The 20205-nt window shown below is 46.6% G+C and overlaps 1 protein-coding gene across 3 annotated transcripts in view; it reads right to left on the bottom strand.

The window, feature by feature from the left end:
- CRCP (CGRP receptor component) overlaps nt 1-20205 on the bottom strand; it is a 46194-nt gene that overhangs the window by 20452 nt on the left and 5537 nt on the right. For 2 of the 3 annotated variants that reach the window (XR_002102963.1, XR_002102964.1), the window contains exon 3: nt 15588-19985. Coding sequence is in view for 1 of the 3 variants with exons in the window: in XM_019545513.1 (XP_019401058.1) it covers nt 7802-7896; nt 12449-12547 (194 nt within the window). In the remaining 2 variants the exon portion in view is untranslated. Of the gene's footprint in view, nt 1-7801; nt 7897-12448; nt 12548-15587; nt 19986-20205 lie in introns of those variants that run through there. The other variant, XM_019545513.1, reaches the window with a different exon arrangement.

The raw sequence follows: 20205 nt of genomic DNA, 5'->3' as shown, positions 1-20205 counted from the left end.
AAAAGCTCTAGAATGTGCTTTTTTCCTTAAGGCAGAAAAAGAATAGACAGATTCCCTGGAATAAATTTACGCTGCTATTTGCACAGCAGGTCTCAGCTACGCTATCTCTTCTATGTGAGCAGAGTGCATGTAGGGGGGGAACATTAGACTACTGTGCCCAGATCTACCATGCAGAGCTACAACATCAGAATTTCCTCCCTCTATGTGGAAGCAGGCTTACATTAGAGGAAAAAGTGTTTACACAAGGACCAAACAAAGCTGATAGCTAAAACATTATTTATCTTTTTATCGGTGCCAATCTGATAGCCAGCTGATATATCGGTAGCTAGTTTTAAGATGTGACTTTGCTATCTTACGAGACAATTGAAAAATAAACTAATAGCTATGGAAGCTATGTTCTTTAACTTCCTAGGTCAACAAAAACCCAATCTAGAGATTTTTACTATTTAATAAGTGTATATCTATTAGCACCATTGAATCTAGCGCCATCAATGAAACATTTATGCCAGATCAAGTCCATCAACTCAGTTTCCTGCCTGCCAGTAGCAATTTTATTATGATTAAACGATGTACCAGTATTACAATGCTCTGAACTACAGAACTACAGCTACATCATATTAGAATATCATGGCTGCAAGAAGAGCAATGAGTGCTCTCATTGCTCAAATTTGTTGCCTATGGAGGGAAGACAGAATAAAAGCAATATTTCACTCGACTACAGGCCCAAATCTTCATATGATGCTGTCTCAGTGAATAGGTTAGGTGGGTCTTGACAGTCTCTTATTCTACAAAGCCATCAACGAATTCCAGCATACGTTGGCTCCACCTAGTGATCAAGAGGTGAAGAAACTTAAATCGGGAATGTCAGTTTCTTGTTCTCACTTAGCTGTGCTGGGTCCTATACGCAGATCTAAATTGTACTAATGTTATAGGTCTTAAAACGATAAACTTTTCCTCCAAAAGTCTATGTAGCTGCTAAGCCAAATAAGTAGTCTTAAACTGGTCTTTTGGGTAAATCTGGCAGCCACACACTTTTTAATGACCCTCCTTCTTGGGTTGATATCAGACTCGACTATGAAGGAAAACACATCCTTACTAGAAAAGGCAGTGGTGCAGCTGATGGGGTATGTAGTCAGAGGTTAAGTACAAACCATTCCATCTTCAGACCTTAGGGAGGAATTGCTGCTAAAGGAGCCGTAGATGCTCACTTTTTTTTAAGCTAAGAAGCTCTGTAGTGACATGATTGGAGACCAATGCATTCCTCACAAAATGAAACAAAAAAAAAGAGTTACAAAAGCATTATTCTTCCTTAACTGACAGGGTTTTTCAAGTTAAGAAGAGCCATCAAACTCAGTCCATTCTCCTGAAGGCAGAATAGCATCAGCCCCAGTAAGAGAATATTTCAGATACTAAATGGACTCTACCTTTGAACTCAAATAAAAGGCCAATGTTAATGATCTTATTTACAAACCAACTGTCCTCCTCCAGGGTTAAATCTGAGATAGAAAATAGGTGGCTAAAAAGAGACTCTCCCTCCTCTTCTACTACTCAGTGAGGAAAGAGAAGAGAGAGTCTGGAGCTCAACCCTCCCTGCCCCTCTTCTCTCCCAGGGAAGAAAGGTCATCACAACAGGAAAATTCCAAGATCTTGAAAGCAAATGTTAATGCTCTTTTCCTCTTGAAAGGAAGGTCAGGTATTCGGGGAATAAGCTAGAATACGTTTCAAACGTGGTTTTTTTTGTAAGAACAAAAATAAAATGTAATTTAAGGCCCCCCCAAAGAAGGTGAATGATTAAAGCTGGTAGGTTTCCCATATTCTTAGCTCAAAGCAATAGGATGGAGTTGAAATTGTCTTGGCTGAGATCCCAGAGGGTAGCTCAAGATTTCCTTGGAGGTATTAATGTTTTAATCATTTGAACATAAAATGTATTAGTTGGTAATTGCTAACCATAGGCTTTCCAGGTCTTGGTGAAAAGGGAAAAAGTGGCTGCCAGATGGGCTTGGGTGAATCTGATCTGGACTCTGGAACAGATTACAGGAAATAAATATGTCAAGACCGTTGCAAAAAGAAAGTCTATTTCATATTTTGTAAATTGTATGGCAAACATCCCTTACACTGGTACAAACAGAGCTGGTCACTTCTTTACAAAGCAACAAGGATATTAACGAAGTAACTAAGGGAAAAGTTTTCAAAGATCCTTAAGCGCCCTCTTTGCCTAAGTCTATTTGGGTTCCAGAAGTATTTAGGCATTTCCTTCCTTCCTCCCTCCCTCCCAGAGAAGAAATTGAATGGGAATATCATTCTGGTCTATCTTGTGGTATCCTATCCATAGGAAAAAGAGCGGGCACGGCATGCCAGAAGAATTTTGGAATCCCTATTAAGTAGACCCAGTGAGTAGCACTTCCCTCTCCTTCTGCATAGACCTGATGGCCCAGCATGGTGTTACATGGAAGAAGCTATCCTTTGAATGAGCTGTACAGTAATGGAATTTAAGATTTTAAGGTTAACAGAGCTCCCCTGACTAACAAAGCAGAAGAGAATCAGTGTTAATCCTGAAGTTTTGGTCCAGTTCCAACTCAGACAGGAACACTAGAATACACTGCGTACAAGATCAGATGACTGCTACCAGCTGGAAGTACAGAGACAACGGCACTTCCCACGTGTGTCAGAGATGCAAGTTCCTTTTATGCCAGGATGAGAGAGATTCAGGTCCCAGAGGCACCACAATGCCCACTGGTGGCCACACAATTCCTACCGCAGCTTTAACTGTAGAGGTCCTCACCTCCTTTACTTGCCCAGCTCTCTCTGGGCCAGTTGGGACTGCCATACCTTTGCCTCAGTCCCTTCCACAACCACCAAACAGTTCATCAACAGCCCACTTGGGATATTGCTTCTGTCCCCAGGCCTATCTGTTCCAGGACCTGCTTCACCCCGCTCAGGCGCTGGGCCCCTGGCCCCTGTTCCCAGACCTCTCTGTCTGAAGGTCTGTTTTGCTCCTTTTGGGCTGTGGTCTACTTGCTAGCTGGGCTTCAAGCACCCTGGACCTCCGCTCTCTGACACCCTTCTCCAGGCTATGGGCTCACCCACTCCTGTTCCCAGGCCTGGTCTGTTCCTGGGCTTGGTGCTGCTTACCCCAGCTCAGCAGTTATCAGGAGCCGTGCTGCCAGGAGCTACTCTTTCATTGGCACTCAGGGGCAGACTCCCTGGTTGGCCCCTGCCGCACCTGCAGGCTGCTTCTCAGGCAGCCACTGTCTCTTACAGTGACAGAAGCACCAAATGCCCTGTCACACAGGACCAAGTTAGGAAAAGTATGATTTCTTTAGGGAATGTTTGTGTCTAAGAATACACACAGAGTAATTTGTTTCCTCTGGAATGAAGAGGAAGTGCTTAGAAGTAAGCAATCATTTGTCAAAAGTTGCATTTGAAATAGGAAGGAAAAAAAAATCAACCAAACAACAACAAAACCAAAAAAAGCTACTGTAAACCTGGGGGTTACAATAGACCAGGAGCTGAATATGAGCCAATGGTGTGCTCTTGTTGATAAAAAGGCCGACAACACAGTGGGTGCATCTATATGTGCAATTAAGGTGAAGAAATAAACTCCACAGCACTTTGAGCCAGAGTAAACTGCTCCTGGGTGCAGCATCCAAACGTGTGCCCAGGGCAGCAGCAATTTGAGTTGGGGCAGAGCATGCCTGGGCTGGCAGCAGGTACAGGGGGATATCCCCAAGCTCCAGCATTGGGCTGCAGAGGGGCTGGCTGGGGCATGAAGGTTCAAAACCTGCAGAGCTGTGTGGCTAGGCAGCAGCCAGGAGTCTGGTCCCAACATGGTCACCATCTACATGGGCATTTCAGTGCAGCTAAGTACTCTGTCATAAGACAGTACTGTCCCCGACAGCACTATCCTACAGCAGAGTTAATTAATTTACTGTGCTCCAATACCTGCTCACATGTAAACTGTGATGCTTTACTACAGAGCTACTTGGTCAACTCTGCAGTAAAGTGCATGTGTAGATGCACCCACTGGACTGTATTAACAGGATTGTCACTTGCAAATTCTTCCACTCTGTTCAGCACTGGTGAGGCCTCACATACAGCACTGTGTCCTGTTTTGGGCACCACGCTTCAAGAAGGATGTGGACAGATTGGAAGGAATCCAGCAAAGAAACAAAAAATGATTAGGAGCCTGGGAAGCAAGACTATGAAAAAGCTGAAAGAGCTACGTTATTTAGTTTGGAGAAGAGAAGACTGGGCGGGGGGTGGAGGTTTGATAACAGTCTTCAAATACCTGAAGGGTAATTACAGAGACGACAGAGATGGGCTTTTCTCCATGATCATACAGGACAAAACTAGGAGCTTCAGCAAGGGAAATTTAGGCTGGAGATGAGGAAGACCTTTCTGACTATAAGGCTGGTCAAACATTGGAAGAGGCTGCCTAAAGAAGTGGACTCTCTATCCCTAGACATTTTCAAGAGCAGGGTAGACAGGCACTTGCCTTGGATAGTTGTCAGAGATGATCCTGCCTTTTGCAGGGGACTGGACTAAATGACCTCTTGAGGTTCTTTCCAGCCCTACTTTCCTATGATCTCCTTGGGGAGGGAAATTACTGTTTCCATTGTTTTTTAGCCTAAAATGTATGGCAGGCCTCACTCACTTTGAAGCGTGGTACAGGAGACCAAGGCATTTCAGGAATGGCAAATGTCCATCTGTACCAATCTCAAGCAAAAGAAACTGCCTTAAAGGTTTAGTAAGCATGAAGGAGACTGGTCACACCTTCCACTCTGAAGTCCCTGATGAGCTTGCCAGAATTTATAAGAGACTCAGTCTGTTCTCCAGGTGTTGACTCAATCAAATCAAATAAGGCTTCTAAAAATCACAGAAATTGCACATTTTATTGAACAAAGACCCCAGAGGGGAAGCATGAAAATATTATTCTACTGAATATTAAATACAAGGAATAGTTACATCCGTGACTCAAAAATTCAGGCAAGAATAATCTGCTGAAGCTTATACTTTCCCAAGATCTGCTTGGGGACCTAATTTATATACAACCTCATTATTTATGCCTATTCTCTGAAATGAAGCCATCAGTATTTTTTTTGAAGAAGTTATTTTTGCTGAGAACAGCATAAAAATGAGTGAGCTCATTCTGAGTGACTCAAAATGATTTTTTTTCACCTACCTATTTATTTCATAGAAAATGCATACCAACCAGAATCAGTCTGGGAGAAAACTGTAGCAAATTTAACATCCATGTGAATAAATATATATGCATGTAGGCATTCACAGAAAAGAAGGAAAAGGTGGTTAGGTAAGGATTTTAATTTTGACAGAAAATGCTTTAAAAGTGTTCAGCAAAAGCAACCAGGTTATACATTCTAGAGGTGCACCAATATATTGGTGCCATATCAGGTCGGCACCAATAAAAGGAAAATTAACATTATCACTATTGGCTTTTTTGGCTGGTGTAGCTGATAATGTTAACCAATAAATATAATATGCCTTCTGGTGGGGGGGCCCCCAGATGCAGCTGCACACATGCATGTGGCCAGGAATGCAGCTAGGCAACGTGGAGAGCAGTGCCCTGCAGGAAAGCCTGTGGAGGGTGCGGCAGGGCTCAAGTGGTGCCTGCCACTTTAAGAGGAGCCAACAGGATGTGGAGCAGCCAGCAGGTGGGCTCAGGCCCAGTTAGGTGGTCACCTGATGGCTAGGAGGTCGCCTGATTGGAGGAGGGCTAGGCAGCCGGGGTATAAAACCAGACCCAGGGTATAAGACCAGCTGCGTCTGGGGAGCTGAAGGATGAACATCACCTGGCCTAAGGATTGCTGCTCCTGGAACCCCTGGAGGCTAGGGTAGAGGAGGATCATCTCTGACAGCTATCCAAGGCAAGTGCCTGTCTACCCTGCTCTTGAAAATGTCTAGGGATGGAGAGTCCACTTGCTGCTCCTGGAACCCCTGGAGGCTAGGGTAGAAACTATGGAGTGAAGGAGGTTCCTTCTGATCCTGGGTAAGACCTAAAACTATACCCTGCTGGGGCTGGGTGGTGTGGTGGGGCTGTCAGTGGCAGGGCAGTCTCCAGGAAATGCCACACCTGTGCCTCCCCAGTGTAAGGTAAGGACAGGGCGCTATAAAGCCTCAGCCTCCACTGCCTTGTGGGTGCCCATGGAGGGGACAGACTAAGGGAGCACACACCCCAACAGAAAAGCCACAGGGTTGGGTGATAACACAGAGGCCAAGAGGGCCCAAGGCCTGAGAGACAAAGTGGAAATTATGGGCAAGACCATGGGGGCCAGGAAGCCCTGAGGTCCAAGGTTGGTGGGAATCTGCCTGAGTGGGCCAGGGACTGGAATCAGCCCAGTGTGTGGAGTGATAGGCCTGACACCCTGTTATAGAGTAGGGCCTGAATTGGGAGACCTGAAGGTCTGTGACAGGTCAGGACCAAGCTGGAGAGAGGAAGCCCGAAGGGCTATATGGAGTAGGGCCAAAGGGAGCCTGAAGGGCCATACAGAGTAGGTCAGAGTGCAAGTGGCCCGTGGTGGGGTAAGAATAAGTGTGACCCAGAGAAAGGGGCAGCATGAGTAAAACCCAGTTATGAGGCATGTGTAGGAAGCCCAACACAGGGACAGAGTCCAGCTCTGGAGAGGGCTAAGTGAATGTCAGTTGTTTGGAGGACATCTGCAAGGCATGGGACATGGTATTAAGGAAGATCAAAGACGTGTAATTGGCCCAGAATACCACCGTTGCAAGTGGGCAGCCTTCTGCATTTTATATCATTTTAATTTACATCAAGGCTTGGCAGGTGAGTGCGAGGCAGACTGCACTAGACAGGCGGCAGGATAGTGATGGACCTGGCCCCAAGATGGCCCCCCATCACAGGGGAAGCGCTGTGGGGTAGGGAAGAGGTGTTTGTGTGTGGGAGGCAGAGCAGATCAGGGCCCGCCCCCTGTGATGGAGAGAGTGGGACAGGGGCTGCGGACGCTGCCCAGCCAGGGCGGTGAATGGGACCTGAGGCCAGAGTGGGAGTGGGACAGAGCTGCAATCAGCTTGTCTAGAGGGCATGGGGAAGGGAAGGGTAGCTCCCTGACACAGCACAGGCCGCCTGCTGTGGGCTTGGGACTCTCTGCTGTGCTGCCTTTTCCTCAGGGGCCCCGTGCTGGCTGCATGTCCCCTGCCCAACCAGCCGTGGAGGCAGCGAGTTGTGCCTCCCACTGCTGGGTGGGCAGGGGATGGCTCCTGATGGAAAGGCAGTAGAGCAGAGAGTCCTGAGCCTGCAACAAGCAGCCCACATCCGCCTTTGCTCTGCTCGGCTCCAGTTAAAAGCCCCCCCATGCTTAAAAATGGTGGTGGCAGTGCCTGAACTAAAGCTTATTCGCCAAGCTTTAGCTCAAGCGCCCTGCCACCATTTTTAAGCTTCAGGACACTGATCCCCTGGACAAGCCACCTGCGGCTCTGTCCCACTCCCTGTCCTGGCCCCAGATGCCATTCACCACCCTAGCTGGGCAGCACCCCCAGCCGCTGCCCCACTCCCTCCCTCACCATGGATCTGCCCCACCATGGCCCTTCCCTCTCTCACCCCCCTACAGACTAACCTGCAGAGAGCTGCTCTCCACACTGCCAGGTTGCATTCCTGTAAATCGGTTGTTGGATCAGTATCAACAGATGTGCCTGGTTAATGATCAGCTATTGGTATCAGTCAAGAAAATCTTTATCAGTGCACCCCTCACAAATTCCTTTTACTAAGGGCCGTTTCTGAATATTCTCATGCACTCATCCATGTACTCAAAAGGGAATCTTTACTTACTTCGTTAGTTTATGACCTTTCGTTGCTGTGAGGAAATCTCTTACAATTTCAGGACTTTGGTATCTGCATGGTGTTTTGGATATGTATTTTAAGGTCTGTAGAGGGTAAGAAAAGATACGTTACCATTTGTAAAGCAAAAATAAATGTGGAGTATCAAATATCTATGCAGAGAATTACTTGCTGAAAAGCCTCTTCAAACCTACTGAAAGAAGTCTGAATAGTGACCTTGGTCATGAACCCCACAATATCTTGAGGTGTTCATGGGACATCATGCATGTTTTTTCTTAAGTTTTGTTTTACTGATAAGGCGTGTGAGGTGATATAGTATAACACCTAACAGTGGTATTAGGCTGCATTCAAGCATATAACCCTTATGCTTGTAGACATTGTAGCGTTTGATATAAAATGTATTTCTCATATGCCATCACAGGGCCTGAATCGCACAGTATGATAAGGGTTGCAAGGTGTCACTTGCTAAACAATGAGTTTCTTTCGCATCTGGGAGGGACTCAAAATCTAAATGGCTGAAGAAAAGTAAATTTAGAAAATCAGTATCCAACATGGGTGTGTCAAAAAGACAGAGATGTTTGCCAATGTGGTCCAAGACACTTGACCACAGGTCCTTCCAGATAATGTCAAAATTAATTTTAAAAGGAAAGACCCTAGCTTGAATATTGTCTGGGACCAGCTTATTTTAAGAAAGGACATTTCTCACAGTGGGGAAATTAAGTGAGAAATTAACGTCTTTAGGATCTGTCCGAAGGGATGTAAACACTCCCCGGGTCATAACTGGAGCAGAAAAGACTTGTAGTCTGGTAAACACACATACCCTGCGGTGAGAGGGGCACCCTGATTGAGAACCACAAGTATAGAGCACCTCAAGCCCTTGTTCAAAAAGAAGTACCAGATTGCTTTCTTAAAACAGGATTGAAGAGCCTTATTCTATTCATCCCTAAAACTGTTATTTTTTCCAAGATTTTCCAGAATTCAGTGCCAAGGGTACTTTCATTTCCAACTCATAAATAACTAATTTAAGTTCCACTGCGGTTTTCATTCTTTACAGCTGGAAGTGTACTTCAGTCTGCATATTTGGCACTGTTTTCTAAAACCCCAGAATTTATGCATACTACCGTTAAAAAACACAGTAAGAATTTTGTAGTCATTATTCAGAAATGCTCATTTTCTACTTCTGTTAGATGATTAATTTTCCTGCTGTTTGTCTTTTGCACTGACATTAATTAACTTCAACTAATCTTTGCAAAGCATTTGCTTTTTTGTTTAAAGAATGAGGATTCAAGACGACAGATAACACCATCTTGCAATTTTGCATGAGCCAGCCTTCTGACTATAAGGAAAAGTTGATCAAATGGCTTTACTTTTATTTTTAAAGAAGCCCAATCAGATTGTAGTTTACAGTCACCCTTTTAACTTGAAAAAAACACAAGAATCTTTCTGGATGTTGTTTGAACTAACCGCAAAATAAGAGTAAAGAGGATCACTAAGCTTACAGGAAATTCCTGTTTTCTCTACCAAAAGAGAGTAACATTTACTAACTTCATCATTAACTGTAAAAGTTACTGGTCCAACTGTTTCAAACGTAAAGTGTTGATCTTTACCTGACACTTCTTCACAGCAGTGTACCTAGCTCTCACTGAGACTACAACTGACAGATGCTCCACCCATTAATAGGATTTCAAATATGATGAACCAGCCCACCCCGGGTGCATAGCATGTGCGTGCATTGTGCTGTATGGCAAACATGGATTTCTTCTCCTGAGGAATCTATGCATTACTTGTGTACTGTGCCATGAGCATAACTAAATAAGTATCTTTTTATATGGGCATTTTTGTCGTAGAAATTCTTTAAAACAAAAATTTATAATAAAAAGGGCAGAAAAGAAAGAAACGAGGCAATATTTAGCCAAGAGAAGATAACTAACTGGTAGGGACGAAATGTTGTTTCCAAGATTCTTTAGGATATGACAAATAATACAAATATAAGACATTACAAAATAGATCTATTAAAAGCAACCTTCCTAACTAAAACTTGATTTTATCAACATAGAGAGATTTGGCCTTCTTCCTCTCTACCAAAATGATAAAATATTCATTGCTTGTGTTCCTAATGATTATCTTAGGGGAATTTGAGCAATATTTTAATGGAGTAATACACTGAGCAACTATTTTCTCAAAGTATTATGATGATTTGTTTTTACTTGTAAACCATGACTGATTGTGGTAGAGGAGAAAATTAGTAATTGCCTATTAAAATACTATAGTCTATAGCAGAACCCATGGCTATTTAACTTTAGACATTTTATTTTCCAAACTCAGCTATTTATGTGCCGTATTCCAGGGTGTACAAGTCGGGTTTTGAAGCCCAATTTTTGTGTCTTAAAAAATCAAGCTTGACTTATGCACTGTAGCACGATCCCCTGTGAACAATGCTCCTGGGCAGCGCCACCCAAGTGCTGAGGCCGGTGTCGCTCACGGGGGTGAGGCCATGCCAGCCAAGCACCTGACCCTGTCTGCTGTGGGCAGCCAAGCCTGGAGCCACTCTCAGGGATCAGGGCTGAGTTCAGTGCTCAGCAGTGCCACTTGCAGACACTAGTGCCACTTGCAGGGGACAGGCACAGGGACAGGGTTGGGCTCAGATGAGCTTGGTGCTCAGCTGACGAGTCCTGGGCTGCACCAGTGCCGCTTGAAGGGGATGAGACTGCGCCAGCCAAGCACCAAGCCCAGCACCATGCCCGTCTCTGTCTCCTGCGAGCAGTGCCACACTTGGTACTTGGCTGGTGACATACTGCTCGCAGGAGATGGGGACAAGGATGGAGCCAGGGCCGGGCTTGGCCGACTCAGCCCCATCCCCTCAGAGCAGCACCAGGCTCGTAGGGGATGGGGCTACGCCTGGTGAGCGCTGAGCCTAGCCCTGTCAGCTGTGAGCTGTGCTGCCAAGCGCCGGGCTCAGCACTCAGCCCCAACTTATACACTGTGCCTATGAAAATCCTAAATTTTTGCATCGAAAATCCAGGGTCGACCTTTACACTGTGAAATATAGTAATTTTAAACCAACTAAAAGTGCCCATCATCATATTATGGCCATATCTGAATGCAAGCACCATTTAAATAAGCTAGTTCCAACTACTGTAAGGTATACCCATGTACAAGGCTTATTAATATGCATTCACAACAAACAGAAACAATCCCATTATATCAATACTGGTATAATGATATGGTCATACTTGCTTAATATTCATATATTTAGCAGGTACACTTAGAATTAACATTTCCCTTTTGCCTGACTCTCCTATTTACTTGAAACAACTGAGAAAGAGACTACAAATCTCAGTAAAGATTTGACCAGGATTTGGAAAATGTCTGTTTTACTGAAGCTGCAGTTTATAACTTTGTCTTTTCAAACAAAGACAGAACTAAAACTCAAAAACCCAGGACCAAACCATATGTGCCTGAGTGGTCCTACTACAGTCGATGGGGGACTACTCATGGAAGCAAAATAAACTAGATTTAATGCAATATTAACCATGGTTCACTAGCAGTCCAACTATGCATCTTTTAAGTAATCGAATCATCAAGGACCCTGATCTTTCTCTGTTTAAAAAATCCCAAATTCTCTGATAAACTATCCAAAATTCTCTGACTCAAAAACCCAAAATCTGTGTTTTTCCACAATTAAAATGAAATACCTCCCCCTCTATATATAATCTATATCTATATTGATATAGCTATATAGAGAGACTCACACCATCAGGGCCATGCACCAAGCTTGGTGCAGGGCTGGTCTGGGCCATCACGGGCCAAACTCCGTACAGCCTGAACCAGCCCGCACCATCAGGGGGCAACCTCTGACATGGCATGGGGGCAGTCTGGCAGGCCCACTGGTGATACATCAGGGGGAGGGGGAGGGGCACCTGCCTGCCCAGATTTCTGTGGGGTGCAGGGCATGGGGCTGCAGCCTGACTGAACCGGCAGCCTTGGTGCTGCTGCCATTGCGAGCCGCTGTCACCACCCTAGCTGGGCTATACCCTCAACCCTGTCCCTCCCTCCCACGCCAAGCCACTGCCACCCCAGCTGGGCACTGCCCCAAGACCCAGCCATAGCCCAAGCCACAGCAGGATGAGGCAGCCTGCCTGCGTGGCCCCAGCCCCAGCCAATGGTGCAGGCTGGGTCAGTTAAAAGGTAAAGCAACAAACGATTTGCTCTACAGCTCATGTTTTAAATAAGCCAACTATTGTGGAAGTACAGGTTCAAAGCCAACAAAGTTTACTTTCAGCCTTAAGAGATTATGAAGCTTGCTGTACTAAGGTCTTCTGAACAGCTCCTTACACGCCAGAGCCACAGTGTCTGCTCCAAACACTAAAAATCCTGTGGAGGCATTTGGCCTGGTGTCCTTGGTCAAAGTTATTTATCTCCTCTCTCATGATGAGCAGAAGTTAGCTGGCGCTTCCTAGCTCAGAGATAGCTACTTCTCAGCAATTTGAAATCTTTAGGGAAGAAAACTTGTATTATAAGCAGGAAATATTTACTGAAGTTCTATTAAGCAGAGGACAAATTCCTAGATAAACTCTGCCTGTGTAAACGTCTGCCACTTTACACTGAAGTGCAAAACAACTGTGTAGCTCTACTCACCTCATACATGATAGTGTTCAGATTTTGTTGGCCAGAGCTCTGTTTGCTTTTTCCACTTTCTTTGCGTTGTTGTTTCAGATCAGTAAGTAACTGAAACACCTAAACAAAAGGCATGTTTTACTGAGTTACTCCAAAGTATTTTTCATTATTTTCAATTTTTTTCAAAATATTATCAATATTTTCTACGGTAATATTATGACATTTTTCAATTACGATCAGCTAAGCAACAGAGATTATGCTACCCCTTTATTGACGGACTTGGAGATTAAAAGGGTAATGGAAAACTTCATCGGTGTTATTCTTTGCATATGATCATTCCAAATTCAGGTAACTAGTAACTAAATGAGTACTATGAAACTATAAATGATATTGAAAAAAAGATGTAGGAATTATTGGACCACACTCTACGTATATTTTAATGGACTATCAGCACTTGTTGAAACTGTACAATTTACTGATGATGAAACTTAAGTGATTTGTCCACGATCACAAAGGAAATCTTTCACAATAGCAGGGACAGAACCCAAGTCTCCTTACTCACGGATCATTTTTATTGCAAAATATTAGCTTGACAGTGACAGGGTAAGACACTTCCATCAAAATGCAACAGGAAGGAAAGATGGAGCAAAAACTACGGAAAGGAAAATAAAATCCTAGTTTTAGAGGAGTGTGCATATGGAAGAGAGCTACAGACGTGCTCAGAATGCCTACAGCTGCAGATATTGCTAATCCCTTCCTGTAAAGAATTAAAAAGCTGCATGGGCCAAGAGAACTATGCTGAGAAAGGGAAATGGGGAATGAGCAGTCTCATCAGTAACTCCATTTTCCACTTCTTTTCTCACTCAGCACGTGTGGGTACATTTGGAACTATAAAAAGATAACGGGACTCAAGTGAAGACAACAAAGACGGAGAAACAGACAAAGGGTATTTTTACACGTCTTCTAGGGGTGGGGGGCAGTGGCTCTTTAATCAAAGTAGCTCTGAAAGCCACTCTAAAGCACCGCCACGTCTCCTTGCATCAGCGTCCCCGTGTTTAGAAATGGCAGTGGAGGCGCTTGAACCAAAGCTCATCGGGAGAGCTTTAGTTCAAGCACCCTTGCTGCCATTTTTAAGCATGGGGATGCTGATACGTGAGACGCAGGAGGCTGCTGGAGCACAGCAATTGCCACACTCCAGCAGACTTAATTAATCAAGTCTACTCCGACGCGCTGGTGTTCCAATGCGTCTGAGCAGCCTCTGCGCTCATTTACAGGTGCCCAATGAATTTTTACGGTATACAAATGATCTCTAATGCATAAAATCACAAGTCCAGTTCTACAAAGTGGACCAGGCTCTTACTTAACACAAAGACCTCAAGAAGTTCTCAATACAACAAATACATCCCATACCCTAGTTTCTCCCCAGTATTCCTGCATGTTGAAAAGGAACACAAAGTAGTAGTGGAAAGACTGGATTTTTCAAGATACCATTACTTCATTACTTGCTACTTTCTGTACTGAAATAGTAGATTTAAAAAAAAGAAGTCAGCACAAAGTAAAACATGAAGCTCTGATTTAAATAAAATCACAGATTATTCTCTGTTTCTTGAGCAAAACTGTTCCTTCTAGTTATCTCATTAAGTTCTTCTAAAGTGTGCTATATGGTGTACTTTGCTCTATTCAAACATATGTGGCTCAGAGGACATCAAAACTTACTTTGGAACCAGGGTAGAAAGGCTGTATAAGTCTGGAACTTCAGCAAGGAAATCATCTTGAGGAAATATTTACGATTTGTAAAGCATTAAATTCAGTTAAATTCCTAACTACAAAATCAAGTCCTCACATAACCTCATATAACCTGGGGCACCTAAGAAAATGGCATGCTCTTCTCTTCTCACTTCCAAAAAGGCATCTTCTCTTAGAAGGCTGCAAAGGTGGCTCAGTAGGGCTTTGTCTTCACAAGCTGTTTTCTAACCACATTAGCAGTCATACTCCCTGCATTAGCAGACATGAACTTGCTGCTCTCTCGAAGGACTTACTGTGACTTGCCATCATATTTCAGAACCACACACTGCCTTGCCTTTACCATGAATTCACCATATGGTGAGAAAATACATTTTTCCCTAATGTGAAAAAAAGACACCAAAGACTGTTAAAAGCACTGCAAAGACTTAAAGGACTTAGGAGCTTATTTATTTTGAGTAGTACCGTCTTCAATTTATTTAAGCATTTCAGCAAGTCCCGGGCTCCAGGCTGATAGTGTATTTGTGTACATAAAATTACATAAGAAATAACAGCACTGCTGTCAGCAGCCATTTGAGAAAACACCTGGAATCGTTTGCAAAGAACTCCTACTGTTCCAATTCATGTACCTCTGGAACATTAATGAGGATCCAAGATATGCTAATATTTTTGGCCAGGTATACCCCTAGCCCCTGGTTCATGAAGCCAGATCATCTAGCCTGCGGGACTCACCAAGGGTCTAAAAATTTGGTGGCAGGGGAACAGTGGCAAGTAAAGCCTCTCCCTTGCTGCCAAATTTCTGGACTGGGGGCAGCCCTGTGGGCTGGACAACATGGCCCTGCACACTACACTGGGCATGCAGAGTGGCACAAGGCTGATCTAGGCAGCACATAGCACAGGGCCACTCGGGGCAGCACAGAGCTTGATCCCAACACACAGAGTTAGGCAGAGGCAGCATGGGGCTCGATCTGGCCCATACCACTCATCTAGTTCACAGGGCCAAACAAAAGGTTGAGCAACAGTGCTGTTAGCTATCTATTCATTTCCATCTTAAACGTGATTTAAAAATGCATTATTTTGATTCTACTTTTCATTGCAACAAAAATGGCAAATTGAAGGATTCGGATTGTATGAACAGTGTGATTGCTAAATAAAGGCACTAGCCCAGGCTTAAAGCTGGCATAAAAGAGTGCAAAATGAGGCCCCTGATTAACACTACACATAACAAAGACAGAATCCGGGAAATCAATTTAAAAAATAAGAGAAAGAAAGGAGAGAAGAGCAGCTTTAAAATGGCTGATGGTCTGGATGCTGGCTCTCTTGCATTTAGATGTGCACGTGCATGCACACATACACACTGCTATCATTTGATTGTGTGTGTCTTGGATTGAATCCTGTTCATCTTTATCATGAAAGTAGTACTAAATGACTTTTATAAACGTTTAAAGGAAAAAAGTAGCAGTACAACAAAGGACAGCCCACACAGGGGCCCAGGTACAACAGAAAGAGCCTGGGGCTATGGCCCGCAAGGCCTGCCCTCACAGTCTACAAACAAAACATCCAGTACAACCTCAACCCACTAAGACCCCTGCCGGTACCCCAGGAAGGGGCAAGCAGTATCACAGCGCAAGGACCAAACAGCCACCCTCGACACTGCAGAGCATCCGCTGAATGCCCCAGTGGTGCCTGGAAGGCTGGTACTGTCTGCTAGAGGACTGCATGCTCGAATTGCAGTGACAAGCACGCCTGGACCATGAACCGAAAGAGTCACGAGACATCATCAGAATTGGTCCCAGCAAGCCAGTTCCTGCAGCTCTTGAGGATGGCCATCTTGGCCTGGCCAAGCAGAAAGTTAGCCAGGCAGATAACACCCCCCCACCCCAGCCACCAAGTATGAAAGGGAAAACAAAAAGGGAGCCTCTGAGAGGTCCAAGTCCAGCACCTTGAACAAAGCGCCAAAGGTAGCAAAGAGCGGCAGCAGCCGGGGGCACCCAAGGAAGGCGTGTAACAGATCTGCCTCTACCCCCCCCGGACAGAAGGGGCAGGCCACTGACACAGTCGGATCCATGTGGCGGATGAGCGTGCTGGTGGCCAGTATCCCGTGCAGCAACTGCAACTGGAGGTCACTGGTCCTTTTGGCAATGGGCAGCATATAAAGTGAGCGCCACGTTGGGTGGGCTGGCGTGACTGCTGGTGCCACTAGACGCCACCGTGTAGTGTCAAGACAACTGTCAAGGACGTGGGAGTAGCAGACACGAATCAACCACATGCACAGGGCCTTTCAGGGGAGCACATTGAAGTGAACCCCAGCAACGCCATCAGAGGCATGGGAAGAGCCAGTAAAGTGCTGGGCCCACTACCCAGGTCACTATCAATGGCTGGCACAACAGGCAGCAGTGGAAAGGGTTCACCTGGGATCATCCCCGGCAGGGATGACCCACCATGCTCAGAGGTGGTTCTCCAGGGCGGCCGCTGCCTCTGCTGGGAGGGTGGCCCGCATGTCCCCTGGGAGGCAGGTGGTGGAGCAAACCGAGTACATGCCCAAGCAGGCAGCCAGTGCCTCAGCCTACAGACAATCCGACCAGGTCATGTCAAAAAGGTGGCTCAGCTGGACAGCATGCAATTGGATGAGAGTCAGCAAGACTATCAGAGCCAAGACTCAGCAGCCTGTGCCACAGGGCCAAGTTGTAGACAAGGGGCTCCTGCAGCAACTGTGGAAACCACAGCTGCCTGGCTCAGGGCTGGAGGCAGAAGGCAGACTGCCAGGCCTGCACCATGCTGCAGTAGGGCTGGAGGATGCACCAGTCCAAGAGGGCAGGATACAAGAGAAAGAGCCCTCGGTTGAACCCGAGGTCCCCCACCCACCACAGAAACATAGGCCAGCTGTTGCCAGGGGAAGGGGGGCAGGGGACTCCTCACAGTAGTCTCTGGAGGCCCTGCAGGCAGAAAGCAGCTACCCTGCCCCCCCAAGTCAACCAAGCCCTGGCCTTTCTTGGCCATTGGCAGACAGAGAACAGCTCGGAGGAGCCAATGGAACCCATCCCAGAAAAAATCCACAAACAGTCTCTACAGCATGTCAAGTAAGTCTCGCGGGAGTGTCCAACACAGCACACTGGTGCCATAATGTTGTGGCTGCCAAGTCGTTCACAACGAAGACCCGTCGGTGGTAGAAGATGCCGGGCAGACACCAGTGCCATTGCTGCAGACACGCCTCCACCTCATCACTGACATCCATCCCAATTCTAGTCAGGGAAGACAGATGGTCAAAGGAACACCCCTAGGGCCTTAAGGCCCTTGAGACGCCAGGAGAGACCTCCAGGCAGGTCCAGGGTGAAAGAGGTCGGCCCAAGCACTGAGCAGCAGGGTGTCACTCTTGATGCAGTTGATGCAAGCTGAAGAGGCACACTCATAAGCATGCTGACAGTCACCCAATGACCGGACATCACCCTGGGTACCGAGGAGGATGGTCACAAGCTGTGGGCGGGTAGAAGAGGAGACGACGTTGTGCCAAAGAGAGGCGAACAGTTAGCAGGCAGCCAGGGATGACCTCTTGGACTACCACCGTATCAAGCATCAGCTGTGGCAAGAAGACGAATGCGATCTCTGCGCTGAGGGAGGTGCCATGACTCAGGAACATGTAGCCTCTCCAGGCAACATGCCAGTCAGCCTGATCGGCTACATCAATATGTGTTTCCTGCAGGAAAGCTACATCCAGCTGTTTCTGATGCAGGAAAATCAGAGAGCTGTCCGCTTCCCAGGATCTCTGGAGCCACTGACACTCAGAGAACTAAAAGCCGTAGCAGCCATGAATAAAGGGTGTAGAAAGGGGGACAGGCAAGGCCAAAAGAGCAGAGAGAAGTACCAGAAAGGAGGAGGCACACAAGACAAGAAAAAAATGGGCCTACAGCTCGCTAGCTGAAGCTTCCTGCAACAGGCACCCAACATCATCCGCGAGCTTGCTTAGGTGAAAGCTATAATGCTGCAGGCCCAGGGTGGAGTGCAGCATCACTACTGTGGCCTTAGCAGAAAGCGCAAATGTCTCAAGTTCTGGGAACCATTTATGAATACGCTGGGCAACTTTCCAGCAATGCTTGGTCTGGTCAAGAAACTCAATGAGGCGCTCAACAGGGTAATCAACATGGAGGTTCCTCAGAGGCAGGAGCAGGCTCTACCACTGGGATGGAGACTATGGTCAGGGGGTCGCTTTAGCTGAGTCGGCGACGCCAGTCCTTGAGGCAGGACTTCCCTCAATTTGTCCTCAGAGGCAGAATCAAAATCCAGCCTCAAGGAGGAAGAGAGGTACACGTTACGCACAGAGAGTCGCCAAGGCCTGTGGGGGTATGTGTCCCCTCCCCAGGACTCCCAGCATCAGGCCCTATGGCAGCAGCATCCTCCAAAGGGCCCTCGGAGGTTGTATTAGTCCCTGAACAATTACAGGGGAGCCCTCCTGGGCTGGAATATCCCTCTCTTGGAGCCGCTTGTGGCTCCCAGAGGGCCCATTTTGACATAATCAGGCTCAGGGAGCTGAAAGGTGAGGGGAGGGCCATCGGATCCACCCCACTCCCAGGCCTGGGGGAGATGCTGAGGAGGCAGGCAGAGACAGGGGATCCCACTCGCTAACCCTAGATCCCCCTGAAGTGGTGGGAAGGTCTTAAGGGGTTGACAAGGCCTTCTTGTAAGACTCCTTCTGTTGCTGGGAGGTCCGCCCCACAGCAGAAGGAGCCAAAGCCTCTCCTGGGGGGAAGCAAGGAGGAGCCCCAAATCCACTCCCGCAGAGCCACCTGTCTCTGAAAAACTGGGGAGTGGCTGGAAGGTAGGAGCATCCCCACCACCCAACGAGGCATTCGCACCAGAGGTAGACGAACCATCAGGCGCAGCCACAGGTGGCTCTGCTGCAACCGGCTTCTTCCTCAGGCACTGGGCAGCCACAGCAAAAACATGCGATGTCCCCAACAGTGAGGTAAGCCTCCTAACACTGCACGTCAATCATGAAAGACGGGGAGTGGGGCAAACCCCAACCCTCCCAGGCAAGAAGAACATCTGCCTTTTAAAGGACAGGACATGCTGGAGCTCAGGACTGCCGCTGCCAAGTGGCAGTTTACGGACAGGCCCCGTTACCATGCCATAGAGATGCAGGCGGTTGGTGAGCTCATCGTCCAAGAGAAATGGTGGAGAGGAACACTAGAGGCTACCACCTGTCTAAGGGTGTCGCGATGCAAAACACACCCCTGACAGTCACACCTGCTAACACAACATCATGCACCAAATCAGCCGAGCTGAGGAAAATTACGGGGTCTGAACTCACCCGGTCAGCATAAAGGATGTTTCTGAAGCCTACTAGTGCACCCACAGCAGAGGCGCACTCCTCCACCCCAATGAAGGAAGGGGCATGAAGTCAGACACCAAAACTCAAGTCCAAAGGGGCAGAAGCCTCAGCAGTGGACTGCTGGGAGCTGCCTTCAGCCATTCCAGCGAGAAAAGGGTTAACTATGCAAGGAACCAGAGGAGTCAGGGATGGGTGGTCATCTAGCCAACAAGGAACAAAGAAACTGGAAAAAACAAAGAAACAACAGATGAGAGGAGAAAGGTAAGGGATATATCAGGAGGAGAAAGGGAAAGGAAGAAAGCAACAGAGCAGCCACAGCGAGAGAAGAGAAAAAATTAAACTGGGAGGCGGGGGGTTAGCGGCAAGAGAAAGGGCTGAAAACGATGAAAAAAGGCAAGAAAAAGTAAATAAAGGCACAGGGCTATGGTGAAGAAGGGGTCAGACTGTCACAAAATAGGCACAAGCTCCCAGAGGACAGAGGGAACACAGCTGTTGGCGGCCATTTAGAAAAAGACAAAAAAAGAGAAAGAAAAGAACAAACATGAATAGGTCTGTGATTCTCAGGAGAGTCATGAACTGAGTTTGAACCAAACCCTCTCACTGCCTTTGAGACCAGAGCACTTGCTGTAACATGAAACTAGCAGTTGGCAACCTGCAGCCAGACCCAGCCTGAGAAGCCTTTTGATCTGGTCCTTGGACACAGGGCTTC

The sequence above is a fragment of the Crocodylus porosus genome, unplaced genomic scaffold (assembly GCF_001723895.1).
Source record: "Crocodylus porosus isolate Cpor-Errol unplaced genomic scaffold, CroPor_comp1, whole genome shotgun sequence".
Lineage (NCBI taxonomy): Eukaryota > Metazoa > Chordata > Crocodylia > Crocodylidae > Crocodylus > Crocodylus porosus.
Note: the sequence above shows the minus strand (reverse complement) of the source record. Positions and strands in the feature narration are given on the sequence as shown.